The 17,104-nt window shown below is 35.8% G+C and overlaps 1 protein-coding gene across 1 annotated transcript in view; it reads left to right on the top strand.

Moving 5' to 3' along the window:
* CIT (citron rho-interacting serine/threonine kinase) overlaps positions 1-17,104 on the top strand; it is a 73,031-nt gene that overhangs the window by 30,920 nt on the left and 25,007 nt on the right. Inside the window, exons 16-23 of the mRNA XM_082773720.1 lie at positions 301-441; positions 776-901; positions 3,787-3,882; positions 5,687-5,803; positions 6,240-6,349; positions 9,284-9,458; positions 10,814-11,011; positions 13,197-13,250. Coding sequence (XP_082629846.1) covers positions 301-441; positions 776-901; positions 3,787-3,882; positions 5,687-5,803; positions 6,240-6,349; positions 9,284-9,458; positions 10,814-11,011; positions 13,197-13,250 — 1,017 coding nt within the window. The remainder of the gene's footprint in view (positions 1-300; positions 442-775; positions 902-3,786; positions 3,883-5,686; positions 5,804-6,239; positions 6,350-9,283; positions 9,459-10,813; positions 11,012-13,196; positions 13,251-17,104) is intronic.

Genomic DNA, 17,104 nt, shown 5'->3' with positions numbered 1-17,104 from the left:
GCCCTTTGCAAAAACTTGAGCTGAATTTAGGGGCACACTTCATAATACACAGTGAAAACTAGAAATTGCAGTACAGCAAGACAAATGTGTAGATCTGGATTTTCTGTTTTTTATGAAACAGAAAAGAATTAGCTAACAGAAATTAGAATTTGGGTTCCTGAACGTTTGTAGGCTGTCTTAATTTTAGACTGCTAGGTCAAAGTTCCGTAGCAATTTTGGACAGTACATTGACCATCTTGAGGTTACAAATTTTTGTATGTGTGTGTTTCTTAAATTTTTTTTTCTTTAAATTGGACCTAGGCTGTGAAGGCTAGCTCAGAGGCAACAGAACTTCTCCAGAATATCCGTCAAGCAAAGGAGAGAGCTGAGAAGGAGTTAGAGAAACTGCAAAATCGGGAGGATTCTAATGAAAGCATGAAGAAGAAATTGCTTGAAGCAGAGGTGAATGGAGAATATCTAGCTAGTATAAATTAGTTCCTGGGATGTGTCTGGGAACCCTCATCTGGATGACTGTAAACAACTTGTATTCCTGTAACTCTTAACAAGAAAGAGACGTTAGACATTAATCCATTTTTAATTAATTAAAGTTTTAATTATTTAATTTGAGGAAAACTTACTGAGGTTGATTTCATTTTCAGTGAGGAGCCAATAAGGACTTGTGGTTAGGATGAGGGATTTGAGCCATGATGAGGTTTTCAAATATAAAAGACCGCTCATTGCTCTGTGGTAATGCAAAGTTGGTTAGCCTAAATAACAGTTAATAATTGCTCTGCAGGAGCGGCGCCATTCTCTGGAGAATCAAGTGAAGAGATTAGAGACTGTGGAACGAAGAGAAAACCGTCTAAAGGAAGATATTCAGACTAAATCTCAACAGATTCAACAGATGGCAGAAAAAATTCTGGTGAGCAGAGGTGAAAATGAAAGATGAAGGTTAAAAGCTGGTAAAAAAAAAAAAAAAAAAAAAGTAAAAATGGAAGAGAAGACATAGAATCACATTGAATAAAGTGGAAATTGTTGAATAAAGGGTAAAGGGATTGCTTTTGTATACAATAATACTGTTAAACCTTAAGTTTGCAAATTCTGTTTGCGCCTTTAGTTACAATCTAACTCCTGTACCTGTAATCTTAAGACTATGAAATTCTAATTGTCTAAGTAGAAGCACTTAAAAGTCAACTTATCAGTATTTTAATTAATTACCTAATGTTTTGTTTCAGAACAGGATACTGTACAGGACACTGGAATAATAAAAGCACTGATATCTAGATTTTAAACTAAATTGCAAAAGGATTTTAGTGGTCAAGTCTACCTGAAGTGCTTATAGCTTGTAGCGGAAAGAAATAAGTCATCTAAACTGTTCTTCTCCAAAGATAATATTTGTCAGGAATCCGTTTCCACAGCTTTGTTGGCAATTTCTTGTTTCTCTCCTTGTTAAACCTATTAAGACTTTATAGTCAGTTGGTACCTGAGTCTACAGTGAACCAAACGGATGGTGTCTCTAATACTTTTGCTTCCCTGGGAGAGGAAGCATAATCTTGGAGCAATTACATTGATTTCCATTTCTTTCTGTGTTGCTAATATGATAAGGACAAAAAGGTATTACTTTTTCTTGGTAGTAATTCTGAGCATAGACAGACCTGAGGAAGGCCAAATGGAAATATAAAAAAGAACCATGTTTGGACAAGCATGACCCATGCATGTTCTGAGTAATAGCTGCACAGGCAAACTTTAGCATCAGAATATCTGAAGGGTCTCAAGAAAACGTAGAATCAGATCTTTGGTGGGGGAGTTTCTTTCCAACTGTTTTGATAACATCAGTGCATGCTAAGTAGGAGACTATGGGCACAGAGACAACTTTACGTTTAGAAATAGTGAAAAACTTCAAATAGTTTCATAAGCCTCTTTTGTATATATGGGGATTGTTCCTTGGTTTCAATTATGTTTTCTGTGGAGGGAAATCCAGAAGGAAATGCAGAAATACCTAACTAATTGTTTTACTCCATGGGATATGTTTAGCAGTTCTCATAGACAGTTTCAATGGACTTCTGACAGAATGTTGGATAGTCTTTCCTAGTCCCTTGCATCTCGGATTTGGGAGCCATGGGTAATACCTTTCTTTTCTCCGCTTCTGCCCTCTTCATTCCCTCAAGTTGATCTCCTCAAACACTTTTGACATTTCTTGGTATAGAAAGGACAGAAAGATAGCAAAGGAGCTGGCAATACAGAATACAATTAAATAGAATTGTATAGAATAGGGTAGAAATTGTTGAATAAGTTGGATTGGTTTTGTGTACTACTCCTTTAGTGGTATTTTAGAAGACTTGCTGATTTGTCTGTAGAGAATTAAATAAGAAGTAAGAAATAAGTTAGGGAAGATACTACTTGAAAGAGTAGATCATGGCTATGATGCTAATAACAATTGAAAGTTACAGTTACATAGAGAACAGTGAGAACTGGAACGGTTAGAGATTACCTTTTAAGCCCACACTGGCTGTTAAGTGCCACTTCAGAAGCTGGTGAATCTTCTACAATATGAGCAGTCTGATGCTGGTAGCTTTGAAGCTGCTGCTGATCTGGTTGTCTGATTCTATGCCAGGACCTGAAACGTGTGGGCTTCTGGAGGAGGTGAATTGTCCTTCTTGTTGCTGGGAGACATATTTCAATTGCAAAAAGCAGCAATCTCCATTCCTTGCAGAAGTGTCGGGTACCAGGCACTGTAGATGACCTACTTTTGGTGAACTTCCTTTTTGATTTTCACTTCTGGAAAAAGAGGTCTACTGCAAATACTGGAGCGAGGAAGTCTTAGTATGTTTTCAAGATGAGAGAGGGAAGAGAGAAAATATGGAAAATGCTCAAGTAGAAATATCAGGAAATTTTCCTGTGCTGTGCAGTAGTGGGGGTAGGCAGGAGACCTGGATGCATCCCAAAAACTGAACTTGTCTGTGCAACAGTCAGCCCAGTGGTCGTGAATGACAGACCTGGATCTGCATGTTGTACTGAAGAAATTGTTAGGATGGCAAATATGAAAATGAAGGAGCATAAAGCTCTAAGCTCAGCTTTTGTGAGGTGTCATGTTGAAAGGTGTTTATAGATAAATCCCCAATAATATATGCAGACAGCAGAATGTTCCTCGTACTAAAACAGCTAATTTTGGAGATGCAGAATTATCGAAGTCCTTACTGTGCACAGCTAAAACTATCAGCTATGAGGTAAAGAGGTTAAAAATACTCTGGTACCATCTACTATGTATATTGCATCCTGTACTTCTCATTTTCCAAGTAATTTATAAACAGTTATTCTGACAACACTCATCTGAGAAATGTGGCAAAGTAAATACTATTCCCACTCTATGAATATAGAATGAAAAGCAGAGACAGCAATACCCCGTTATTGAGTCCTTCTGTGAGAAAACAAGTGAGAGACCTTGATAAAAATAGGTCTGAACTTCCTGTGATGCCACTGCGGCTATAAAGTGTTTATAACCACTTGTTTTCATTAAACATGCTTGGCCTGTCTTTGGGAATAAGCTACTGGGAAACAAATTCTTATTATGGAAGTAGAAAACATTGTCTTCAGCAGTGTGTTGGCTCTGCAGTGGATGGGTCAGCAGCAATAATGCAAGGCTTAAAACTGATCACATACTGCTCTTACGTCATTTCACTGACAGCCATGGTCCAGAGATTTTCATAGTGGGGAGTCTTAAAAATGACAACAAATATGCACTACCTGTGCAACCCATACTCACAACACCTATTTCTTTGTCTGAATATGAATCTCTGCTACTTTTAGGAGCTGGAAGAAAAGCATCGCGAGGCTCAGATTGCAGCACAACATCTGGAGTTGCAGCTGAAACAAAAGGAGCAATTCTATGAAGAAAAACTCAAAGTAAAATATCTTATCTTCCTACAAGCTTTTGTGGTTAGAATGGGTTCAGGGAAAAACTGTTGCCTTTAGGCTTTTCTTTGTCTTATGAGTTGCCTTCTTGCTTACTGCTGCTGAAATCTTCAGAGAGAATAGTGAAAAATGAGTGAGTTTTTCTTCTAGTCCACGTTATTATACCTCATCTGTTTTTAACATTGTATTAAAACAGGTGACATTTGAAATCAGAATTACAGAGACCAGTTGCTGATTGTAACTTGTTCATTGCTGACTAAATAATTCTTTCTTAATGGTGTTGGATCTATCATCCTGAAAAAGATTTCAGTTCCTACTGATGATTTTCTGATTTATTTAAGAGTATTCATACAGCCTACCTGCAAGTTTTAAATTCAGTAAATAATAGAGCGTTTCTGAATTTCCATCTTCATGGAGCTGTAACATCTGCCAAGAAGCGAGCGAAACCACCCACTTTGTTTTTGTCTTTTCCAGGGTAGCATAAGACTTTAACATACAGTTAGAAATAGAATTATAGACACGATCTAAAACTAGGAAAAACAAATTGGGAAATGGGAGTATGTGCTGTAGTTAAGGATTTTTCTATAGAATCTACAGTGCGTCAGCCAGTAAATGCATTTTGTAAGGATCTTTGTTTCTACTAAACATAATCTATTTTCAGCAATTTTTCTCTATTACCTTTACCTAGGACTTTACTTTTACATTTTAGCTTAAATATGTGAGGATGTAGTATTTAAGAGGAAAGAAGGAATTCCTGTGGGAGAAACATGATGGGAAAACAAAAAAAAAGAAAGATTTCCTGGCAGATCAGAGCATGTCTGTTCAGTAATGAGAGGAGGCTGACAGAAAGCAGGAGGAAGCAGAAGTAGATCTTGGGTAAAGGAGAAGTGCTGACATAAAAACTGGAGAACAAGATAGGGCTTGGGAAAAAAGTTAAAAGAAAAAGAGACAGAGAGATGGTGATTTATGGAATCATACGATATAGGGTTTAGTAGATCAGGAAGCTAGACGAAAGAATTTCAAGACATTGAATGTTTATGACTGGGACATTAAAGAGTATCCTGAGAGATACTGATGAAGCAAGCTCTAATAAGAGCCATGTCCATAATAGTTCTTTGTGCCTTTGAAAACTGTCCTTGAAGGAAATGACATTCAGTTTAACAACCAATTTAAAATTCTGGACTTGTGTACAGAACACACATACCTTAAAAAAAAAAAAAAAAAAAAAAAAAAGGAAGATAAGAAGACAGTTAATTTACTTTAGTCCTGTTCCTAATGACAGATGTTTGTGTCACAAAAAGAAATCTTACCTCTTTGGTGTCTCTGACCTGAAGAATTCGTGGGGTCTCAGTTACGTTCTCATGCATATTTACAGAACTTAAAAATCACTTTTGAGCCATGTTGTTAGGGCAACCAAAGGATGCACAATTCTTTACCTCCTCTGCCTTATACACTGGGATACGGGTTTTTTTATTTGTTTTCTGTTGCAGTACTCTGGAATATTTCTTGAGCATAGATTATACATTATTATTATTATTGTTGTTGTTGTTATTATTTATTGTCTCATGTCTTCAAAAAACACCATCATTAAATTCAGTCATCAGAGGTAACTGAGGGAGCATTCTTTTTTGGAATTTGCTGTTCCAGGGTTTCATGCCATCACTTCCTGGGTCTAATGTTGCTTGAGATGTGATGAATTCCTTAAAAATTCTGTCTTTCTTGATGATTTTCTCTCTGCTTGCCCTCTGCCCAGTGAAATGGATATAATTTAGATAAAATAAGTATCTTCATTTAGGTTTTGGAAAATCAGATGAAGAAAGATCTTGCTGATAAGGAAGCACTTGAGAATATGCTCAGAAGACATGAAGAAGAAGCACGTGAGAAATGTAAAGTCCTGGCTGAACAGAAGGCGGTATGTGTAGTTGAATTGGAAATCAAAGTGTTTGAAGAGTAGCTTTTTGAGGCTGTGATTTCTAAGCAAGATAATCTTGTTAGAGGTTTCTCATTATTCCTGTCTTGAAGGAAATGTACTGATTAAAAGCTATTTTAAAGATGTTGATTTTATTACAAGGAATCTTCAAGAATACTTTCTGAAAATGGCTGCATAAGTTGCTGTATACCACTCATTTTGTGCACTGACCTAATGATTGTTTTTCCCTAATATTTAAGCAGTGGAAAGCAGCACCAAACAGCTCCAGTAATTGTATATGTGATACTATTTTTCTTGGTCATTTGATCAATATTCTTTTATTTTTGTTTCTGGAAATTCTGAGACTTCTTTGTTTTTAAACATTGCTTTTAAAATCACTTCCGTTGTGCAGTCTCAAAGGCATGTTGCTCTGTTTCAGATGATCAATGCAATGGATTCAAAGATTAGGTCACTGGAGCAAAGAATAGTGGAATTGTCTGAGGCCAATAAACTGGCAGCAAATAGCAGCCTTTTTACCCAGAGGAACATGTAAGTACAGCAACCGCTATCATATTGGTCACTACTGAACATTTCTCAGTGAGATCTGTTCTCAAAATGTTAAAGTTATTCTTTGTTACAGGCTTGTTGCACTTCCTTGCTTGTTTTCCTGTAATGCAGAAAATGTGCTTGTTCTCCAAATAGCTTTGGTTCTCTGCTTATTTTGTGTTTTCCGAAATGTGACAAGCAAAACTGATTTGTATTACAGTGTCTACTTTGGAGCCTTTCTTGAGGTTGGTGCTTTATGCAGGTTTACCAAACATTAAATGAATACCAATACATTAAATATCTAACCTCTATAGAAGCATATATTCTTATTTAACATGCATATTGTTAATATATTTATATTTTCCTCGGTTCTTGTGGAAGTTACTCAGTGTTGAAATTGAAAACATTACATACCTTTCATTGTAAACATTCTGTCCCACCCAATGGCTGAGAAAACAAAATGAAAACTGGATTTTAAGCCAAGAGTTTTCCTGTATGTTTTTGAATTGCTGTTTGAAAGAGTGAGATCTTTTTTACTGCAATGGGCAGAAATAATGTGGAACAGGAGATATCTCAGCTTCAACTTCAGAATGATGTTTCAATTCATTTTTTCTACATAACTCAGCTAGTACTCGAGTATATTTGTTGTTCTCTCAACTTGAGCCTCTCTTTAGTTCTCCTCATCAATGACCAGTGTAATAGTTCAGTATTTTAGGGGATACTACTGGACAAACTCTAATGTCATCTTGTGTTGCTGTGTCATCAGCAATTATTCTTGTGGTGAATTTTTCTTGTTTATTAACACAGAGGAAGTCTTGGACCTTTTCTCTTTTGTGTCTTCCTGTCTATTTGAACTTCATTTTGCTGTTCATTTTAGTTCAGTTTCTTTATTGTCTTTAAAATGCTTTTCCTTCCTAAATGATATAGACATTCTACTTGAAGTACAGGAAGAAGCACAGATTGTTCGATATGCCTTGCAAGATAGGGCTAAAGTAGTATATGCTCTTACTGAGTTAAAAGATTCATCACGTTTGGCTGTCTGCATAAATGTTTTCAGTGTCCATCAACTGCTGGATGCAATGTTAGGCAGTATCTCTGTGGGCAGCTCTTGGACAGATTCACTTATAATATTGAATAGAATCAAGCAAGATTGAATTTTGGCGCAGAATTGTTTTGTTTTTGATCTTTTCAGGGCTGATTATGCCTCCAGATTTGTAGTGGCTCCAATTTTTGTTATATTTCAAATATCTGGCAAGTTATTCTGGCTTGAACAGCCAAAAATATCCACAGAAGTAACTGAAAAAATTAACTGAGTTGCTTTATGCTCCAGATGACTTCTAGTTAATCACCCAGGAAATCTGTTGAGGTGGCAAAAGCCATAACTCACCTTCAGCCTGAAATAAAACACAAGCAGTATCTCAACATGTACCTGGGAAGCATATGCAGAGTAGTCATCGCTGCTGAAATGAGTGTAAGAACTCAGCTGAGATAGATGCGTCCTCTGATAGCAGGACACTTTCCTTGAGATGAATAGATAACAAGAAAAAAATATAATAATGCTTTAAAAAAAGGCTGAATAGTTTATGGTAAGAAATATTGTCAAATAACTTAATTTTGCAGGATTGGTAGGTAATATTACAGAATCAACGTCATTTTAAGAAAAAAATGCTTTATTATGCCCATGTTTATATATGCAGATAGCTAGTGAGTTTCTTCTTATTTTATGAATTGTGGTGGTGAATATGTATAAATCTGTTGGACTTCATTTTGAATCTACAAAAGCTACAACTAATCTGAGCATGTTTGAAGAGATGAACTAGTGATTAAACCTTTCAAAGGCTTGTGGAACTTGGTTAGCTTTTGTTCTTCCAGTATCTGAGTACCTGAGCAGGCAGCCCAGGAACCAGTAGAAAGCAAAATAACTGTGATTGACAGCTCTTGCTGCCAATAGTCTGTAGAGATAAATAAAAAGAAAAAAGAGAAAACGGGGAGAAAAAAAAAGTGACTAGGATTTTGTGTGCAAAGCACAAAAATGTGAGTCAGAAGACAAGTTCCATTTTTACTTTTGTTAAGTCTTCCTATTTGATCTTGGGCAACCCACATAATTTCTCTGGAATTGGATTAATAACAGTTTATCTCACAGTGAACTTCTTAAAATATTAATTCATTAATATATGTAAAGCTTTGTGAGATTTCTAAATAGAAAGCACCCTGAGGCAGAATTTTCCAATGCATGATAAAATGTTTCCAGGAGTTGTAAATAACGTAGGGGTGTTTTTTGTTTGTTTGTTATGCATGAGGATATGCATTTCAAATTCTAATTGCTGCTTTTAGCAGATATTGCCAGCTCTCAAAATTCTTATGCACACAAGTAATTATTTTCATTCACTTTATAGATGGAGACTTTGATCAGAGACAACAAAGCTTTGCTTCAATATAGGTCAAGTTTAGAACTTGTTCTGGGTCCATTACAGCTTTAAAGAACAAACAAACTAAACACCCCTCCAAAAAAAAAAAAAAGTGAACCATAGGATTTCCTTATCTCATGGAAATATATAATGTGAAAACAACTATTCTTAGCATTTATTTTTCCTGCGTAGGAAAATACATAACAAGAAATTGGTGAAATGAAAGCAATTAAGTACAGCTTAAATACTGTTGTAGACAACCACATGTAGAACTTATTTTTCTGTGCGACTTGCAAATATGAAATATTTGTGCTCTGGGCATATGTCAATGAATCCACTAGTATGTAGATGTTTTGCAGATGGTAATAGAGTTAGATGGTAATAGAGTACAAGGGTGTAGAATTTAGACTATTAACTAACTGTTCTACTTAATAGGGAGCTTGTGGTGTGTTCTTCCCGACTTCACTCCAGTGAAAGGACATATTTTAAGGACATTTCATGTTTGTCACTTGTGTTTTTCTCCTGTCAGGAAAGCCCAGGAGGAGATGATTTCAGAGCTCAGGCAACAGAAGTTCTACTTGGAAACACAAGCTGGAAAGTTAGAGGCCCAGAATCGAAAGTTAGAGGAACAATTGGAGAAGATGAGTCACCAAGATCACACTGACAAGAACCGCCTGCTGGAGTTAGAGACTAGGCTACGAGAGGTGAAGGCTTGGGTTTAATCCTTCCCAATGTATCCCATTTGCTTTAATGTAACCCATTTGGACTATTATAGTAACAGGTAGAAATAAGCTGTCGTAGTTCTATGTATCTTAAAAATGCTGTTTTAAGATGTAATTATTTATTATAGTCTAGCAGTATGTTCCCCCCAGAGGTTATTATTTTTTTAATTTTCATTACAATTTTCAATAAAAAAATAATAACAAAATAAAAAAGATTGCTCATTAGAATAAGTATTAAGCTTTTAGATCATCTTGCTATCTCAGAGTATAATTTTTTTGTATAATGTCCTTATAATGTTTTCTAGCTAGAGTGGTAATGGGGTAGAGAAATAAAGCTTAGCTATGTGCAGTGGCCAGCTTTACTTAAAGAATCTACAGAATAGAAATCAAACGGCACTACAGAAGTGCTATAAGAACACAGGAGTTGTATTACTTCATGCACATTTTGCAAAAGTTTTTGAGAAAAATAACAGTAATATGAAAAAGTTTATTTATTTTTAAATAAATTGTGAGCTTTGCTTTATTTTTAGGTTTTTAGTTTTGTATCAACTAGTTTGGATCCACTTCAGGTCTTCTTTTTACCTTCTCCAGTCTCACTTCACTAATTTTCAGCTAAGACTGAAATTTTGCCTTTAGCTAAGAGGGTTGGATGACTAACATGTGTCCTTGTTTGGCTGGAAATTTGGTTGGGACCACTGTAAGATTTCTGTTGGTCTTGTCTTGCATCTGCAGCACAACAGACAGATTCACAAGGGATAGCAAACAGCCTGAAGAAGGTATTAAGGTTTGGAATTGATTTTGAGCACTGAGATCTGTTCTGCTGCTTTTTCATTTCTTATCCATTTCTGGAAATGACATGTTTATCACTGAGGATGCCTCAAGAAAACCCAGAGCAAGGGGATTTGGTTGGTTTCTTCAAAAAGAATCTAAATGTCTACATGCACATAAAGATTACTATTGATGTTTATGCCTAAAGATTCTTAAATAAAATAACTTCAGTGAAGAAAGGTCATCACAAACCACTTCAGCTTTTCTGCTTTTTATATCAACATATAATATGTGATATTTGAGTCACAGCTGGAACTGTTCTTGTGCCCATATTTTCATTTAAAAATGCCATATTGTTTTTGATCTTTTCCAAAGCAAACAAGTTATTTTTATTAGGCAGTAGGCAATGCTGCATCCTTGACTTCTCAGTCACTTAAGCAATCTGTGAAGATGTGATTTTGGGATAGAAATGGCAATGTCATCCTAAAGTGAGGTTTGAAATGAGATTACATTGCTTGTATTTTCTTTGTTAGTAACTTATATCTGGATGCTGCTTTTGCATTCTTCAGGTTGGTCTAGAGCATGAAGAACAAAAGCTGGAACTCAAAAGGCAGTTGACAGAATTGCAGCTGACGCTCCAGGAGCGGGAATCTCAAATTACTGGGCTGCAGGCTGCACGGACAGCCCTGGAGAATCAGCTCCGTGAAGCCAAAACTGAACTAGAAGAGACTACAGCTGAGGCAGAGGAAGAGATTCAAGCTCTCACGGTGAGCCCTGAAATTGGCACTCGATTAGAATTATTTAGGTGCACATTTCATAATGAAGTTAAATATCAATTTTTACTATATAATTTTTTTAATTTTCAGAAGAAGACATGAATTATGCCTTGTGTTAATAGAGGCAGGAATGGCTAAAATGTCAAACTTTCTCTTATTATCGTTAACCATGTGTGCTTCCTATTAGTGGTTGATTGGTGCCAAAACTGCTTGACTCTTTGCAAGTGCGTTACTGATTTGTGATGAGGTAAAAGTTGCATATGAAGTTGTTATTGACAGAGTTCTGCTCTTTTATTTACTTATTTAAATAATTTATCACAAGTTTGAAGGTACTTGATGATCATAAATGATTTGATGATTTCTTTCTACGAGTTAACCTGCTTTATACTTGCTTTGGAAAAAAAAAATAAATCCTATGAAAATAATGGTAACAACACCCTAATTTTATTCCACACTAATTTTATTTCATTAAAAATTGTCACCTGTATCCTACAGTCTCTGGTGGGGTGTGTGAATGCTATAAAGGATAAAAGAAATTCCTTCCTTCCCCCTCTTTCCCTCCCAGGAAACAAAATTCTAAATTATATGCTGCTGGTTGCTGTCTCTTGAATACAAAAAGATGCTTTCACAGTGCTTGATTCTAAGAAATATTTTCTTCAGAAAGGATTCTCAGGGCAGTGGGGGGAGAGAGAGGAGAGAAGTGTATGACCTGCTACTTCGACTGACAGCTAACCCTCATTGAAGAAGCAGCCTTCAATGACCTCTGAATCCAGTTATTTTGAAGTGTTGAAAATGTGCATTCTCTTGCTGCAGTGATATTTGATAAAAGAACTATTATTCTGGATATTTCTGCCATTGCTGTTTTTTAGAAGGGATAGTAGGCTTTGCTGAGATAGTGCTTCTATTAGATTGATGCTTTCAGTGGGTGAATGGGGGTATTATGCAGAGCTGTTCTTAAGCAGGTATGTGCTGGGAAAGCACGGCAGCAATACCAGGCCGTAAGAGAAACTGAACAGAACATGGCTGGCATCGGTTTCTTCCTGCTCAAAATTGAGGTCATCTTCCTCCCAGCTGAAAGCTTTGCATAACTGCTAATATCACTGCTAACAGGATAATGATGTGCTTGATGTCTTTACCCTATGCTACCAGTGAAACAGATGAATGTATATGACCTGTGTTCACGCAGTTACTGCTTCTGCTAATTAGGCAAAATAGTAGTGCTTTTGGACCAGCTGTTGTAAGATAGTCGAGTTCAGTGGGCTTGGAGAATTTCTTATATGGAATTTTTGTATATACTTTTTTATTTTTCACATTGTGGTAAGGTAATTTTTTAGCTCTCATATTTGATTTCTGCTAAAGAGTTTGTCCTGTTTAGTCTCTTGGCTCTAACAAAAATGTTCTGAATAAAGAAAGGTAGCTGGTGCACTAGTGCTAGTGCACTGACCTTTCATTTGTTAAGGTTTCAGATAGCATATGATATTTTACACTTGTTAAATCACTTTGTTAGTCTAAATTAATTTTGAGAGGGGCCATGAGGCTGAAACAAGAACTTTTGCTTTGTCATGCTTTGCTTGTAAATGAGGAGGTAAAATGGTGCATGCAATACTGCTTTCTTTAAAATAAGCATTTGCCCTTTTCAGTGCTTTGGATGCTGTGTTCCAAAGAATTGATTATTGTGTTTCACCACTGCTGTTTAGAGAGGTTTAGGATTAAATGGTACTTCATGGTAGGATTCAGGTAGATTGGCAGAGCTGTTTGGGATAGCTTGCATAATGCTTCATTGTAGTTTTTCTTTGCAAGCATTAAATTGTATGCGGTATTTATTTTATACAAAACAATGATCTGGGTATGGAAGTAAAAGCAACTCATGAATGTACAAACTTAACATGGAATCTATATATCATCAGGTGACCATTTATGATGGAACTTTTTATATAATTCAGCTCCTGAGTTTGTACATTTTCCTAAAGCAGTTCAGAATTAGGAGCATTTGATTTAGTAGGATGTGACTTTTGCTAATCAGTTCTTTGCCACTACAGAGTGCTTTCATAGTGTGCAGCATCTGCCTTCCAAACTTTGCTTGCTGGTAGATTGTTCTGCAGTTTGTTTAGCAACAGCTGTTGGATTCTAATTCTAATGTATGAAAAATTGATGATTAACTTCTTACCTCCTTTAGGCACATAGAGATGAAATCCAGCGTAAATTTGAAGCCCTTCGTAATAGCTGCACAGTGAGTATTAAATACAGATCATTGAATTATTTTGAAATTAAGGATAAGGAACTAAACAATTTACTGATTTACTCCTTGATGACATTAGTTACTAATGTGGACTCCTGTCTTCAAGGTGTTAGTAGGAGATAGTGATTGGATTTGATTCCTTTTAGGCTTTAGGTAAACCTCACTTGTGAGGTTTTATTTGGATTATGAAATTAATACTATTCTTCTTTTTGGAGAAGAAAGAAAATTAAAATATCTCATTGCAGTGCAGCTAATAAGAATGGTGTAGCAGCTGCAAAAGCGATTGTAGGTAAAGATTTTTTCTACTCTCAAGGAGAAGGAAAGATCTACCTGTCCAAATCCTGAGCTGCATTGTAGATCTAGGCCAGAGTGAATGGGAGAGCATTTATGCTACTCTGGGTTTTAAGGAGGATTTCAAGCCTGTTTGAAGAGACAAGAAAATTTATGGTTCCAGATGATGCAATGACATGTGGTCATCTGCTCAAAGAGCAGAAAGGACTCTAGGATCTTAATTTGCACCTTATATTGCTTGAGATCTTTTGATGTGTTTTTGTATTCATTTCATCAGTCCAGGAGAGATGTCCTAGGCTTTGTGTATTAGTAGGTATTCCTGCAGATTACCACTATCATCAAACTTGCTTATGATGCTTGATGAGAACATCTGACTTCCAATGACATGAACTGCAGAAGTGTTGAGTCTTCTGGATCAGCATTGGTTGCTGATCTCCTTAGGCTTTTTCTCCTTACACCACCCTGTAAGCAAGGCTTAACTGCTGTTTTTTTATCTCGATTGTTTCCCCACTTCCAGTAATTTCCTCAAAACTATTATTTTTTTTATGCTGTAGGACTAAATAAAGGATTAAATAAGTATCTAACGGTTAAGTTTTCATCTTTCAAAAATATCTTTTAAGAGTTATTCTGTTCCCCTCAGTTACTCTTCAGCACTAAGCAGTGCTTAACTTCTCTTCTGTTAATAGAATATCACTATATTCTGTTGAAGGAATGAGGAAGTAGAGCTCACCAAAATGTATTAACCTCCATCTAAAAGAAAGTCTGCAAAAGAAACTTTGCTTTTTGTAGTCCTCTTCACTTGCTCAAGTTGATATTTTGGTTCCATATGTGTTGTCGTGTATCCTACATCCATAGCTATTTTTTCTGTTCTTTTGTTCTGTCTTGGCCTTTGTAAAGAATGACAGCTTTCTATGAAAATACTTATGTGATCTGCATGCAGGCAAAAATCAGTTGCGTGGAAAATCTGTACCTTCTTTTCGCTGCGTGGTAGGCTGCCTTTCAGAGGTTGTAACTCATTATCTCACTGTTGTAGGATTTTGGCTCCATAAGTGTGGCGAGCAATCTCCAGCAGAGAGGAGTGACCCATAGGATTACAAGAATGTCAAGAGCTTTGAATGTTCTGCATGAAAAGATTTTAAATGTTGTGCATTGTATGCCCTTTAGTGGGATAAGTGGGATCAGGCATCAGAAAACATCTTCATCAATAAGAAATTAATGAAACAGTTCCTACATGAATAATACATGCTCATCATACATTCTCTTTCCAGCCTGGGAGAATGTATGTATAATTTAATTGACCATGGATAGAAACTTTCTCTGTTGTAGTTCTAGCTGTCCATCCTCTTTACAGTGGGCCATTGAGATAAATGATAGGACAGCCTTCTGTTGACAGTGAGGGATCAGGTAACGTTTATTATGGTGTCTTCACCAGATATTTCAACCTTATTTTAATTGAATAGTGACCGATATGATGCAGGTTTCTCTTCGTGGTGACCATTTGATTCTAATGGAAGGTGGTTAGAATATATACTCATTTTAAAATAGCACTTCAAAAGAATAATTGTAATATGATGCTACTTATGCAGCATAGCAATGAGTAGGTTTATTCTTTTAGCAAGTTTTTAAAATACATCCATTTTGAGGTGAAACAAACTCCTTGAGCTATTCTGGCAAACTTAGTATGGTATGGAATTAATTTTTGGTATGGAATTCTGGTATGGAATAAATTTTTAGTTAATCTTATTAAGTAACCCAGGACAGCATAAGAAAAAATGAAAATAAGATTAGAGAGGGAAAAAAGTACATCATTGAATGACTGCAGTACTTTGATATTTTTCTTAGTGTTCGAAAGATAAATAAAAATACTCTACTTCTGTACTCTAGCTTTACAAAGGTCACAGCTTCCAGTTATAGAGGAGGCTCACACCTCAAATGTGCATCTGCTTTCCTTGTACTCCAATTGCACTTCTGTCCTTTCTTTTGCTGAGGCCTCTGACCCAAGTCAATACTCTTTTAGGTTCTCCTATTTTTAAATTTGCTGTCTTTTGTGGTGTGTACATAAAGACCATTTCTATATTGTTGGTCTTAATTTCTTACGTCTTTCTGAGTTCATATTTAATTGCTTTGAAGCTTTGCATTGTTTTATCTTGTAACATATCTTTTTTTTTTTTTTTATTATTTTTTTTACTGTTGAGGTCAAAAAAAAAAGCTTTTGCTTTCTTGTACAAAGACCTCAGTTGTGCAAAAAATAATAAGATACATAATTACAATAAAGATTGCAAATTGTAGCACCTGCTCTACACACATACAGATGCACATGGCTACACATGAAGAGTGATATTTTATCATGATCTTCTCACAATTATAGTTTATCCAGCAAATCTGTTGAGGGGGTGAAGGACTAGTTCCCTACCTTTAAAGAATTGTTCTATCAAAAATATTAACCATATGATCTATTTGAGTTTTAAAATTCAAGTTATTTCCCTGGCAATCAGCAAGAACACTTGAAATAAAATACATTTTCTTAAATAGGAAGATTTACATTTCTGTCAGTTGTTTCCATCTGGATTTTAATTATGGCTTGTTGTTGGATCATCAGCACATTTGATGTTAAAAATGATACTAAGTTATCTAAGTAATCATAGAATTCTTTCAAAAAGAAAACATTCAGTAAGGAAGTGGCAATGTCTATAAAAAAATAGAAGAAAATTTATCTCATAAAGTATTTACAATCAGCTTAGTATAAAATACTATTGCTGTTCCAGGAATCCACTGCCTGAATCTTTATTTTTTTTCAGGTATAGGCTATTGCTTTTACTCTAGAAAGGAGAATGCCATTTTTAGTACTAATTGGATAGTGCACTTCCATTTATTCAAGATTTCACCATTAAAGTAAGGTTTATCTCCCCTCCCTGAGGTTCCTTTGTGATTGTCTTGTGTTGCTATCATAAGCATTGAGATGCTTGATTCTGCACTTGTCTATGAGATGGGATAGTGGGGCATTAAAACTACAACAAGCCTTAGGCACACATACCACTTTAGTCATGCACGAAGTCCTTCTGACTTGAGTATGAGATCCTGACCCACATTGGCTCAATTAGCTGGCATACAGGAAAAAATCTTTACATATTCTTGAGAACTTCCAAAATTATATTCAGGCATGTTAGATACTTTGCTAAATTATCTCTTGGAGTGAAGAGATCTTGCCCACTGTAACAAGGCTAATACCCAGGCAAAAAGTTTTATATGGCTTAGTTAAATTTGAAAAACAAACAAACAAACAAGAATATCCACACACATACATACATGCACTCACGTATGTATATTTACGTTATTAGCTGTTGGTTGGGAGGGGTTGTTCCTGATTTTAATTTCACAGAAAATGTTATGACAGCTGCTTCTTATAGGCAAAAATGGAGCGTTGTAGTTTTTGTATCTAACAAAAAGTCTGAGACTTTTAGGGTGTTGCTGTGGTGTTAATGGGGCCTTCTTTATGGACAACATCATCATGCTTTGAGGACAGGTTCATGGTTAGAAGAGGCAGCTAATCTTCT

The sequence above is a fragment of the Aythya marila genome (genome assembly GCF_965140915.1).
Source record: "Aythya marila genome assembly, chromosome: 17".
Classification (NCBI taxonomy): domain Eukaryota; kingdom Metazoa; phylum Chordata; class Aves; order Anseriformes; family Anatidae; genus Aythya; species Aythya marila.
The sequence above is the reverse complement of the archived record's forward strand: the minus strand, read 5'-3'. Positions and strand labels throughout refer to the sequence as shown.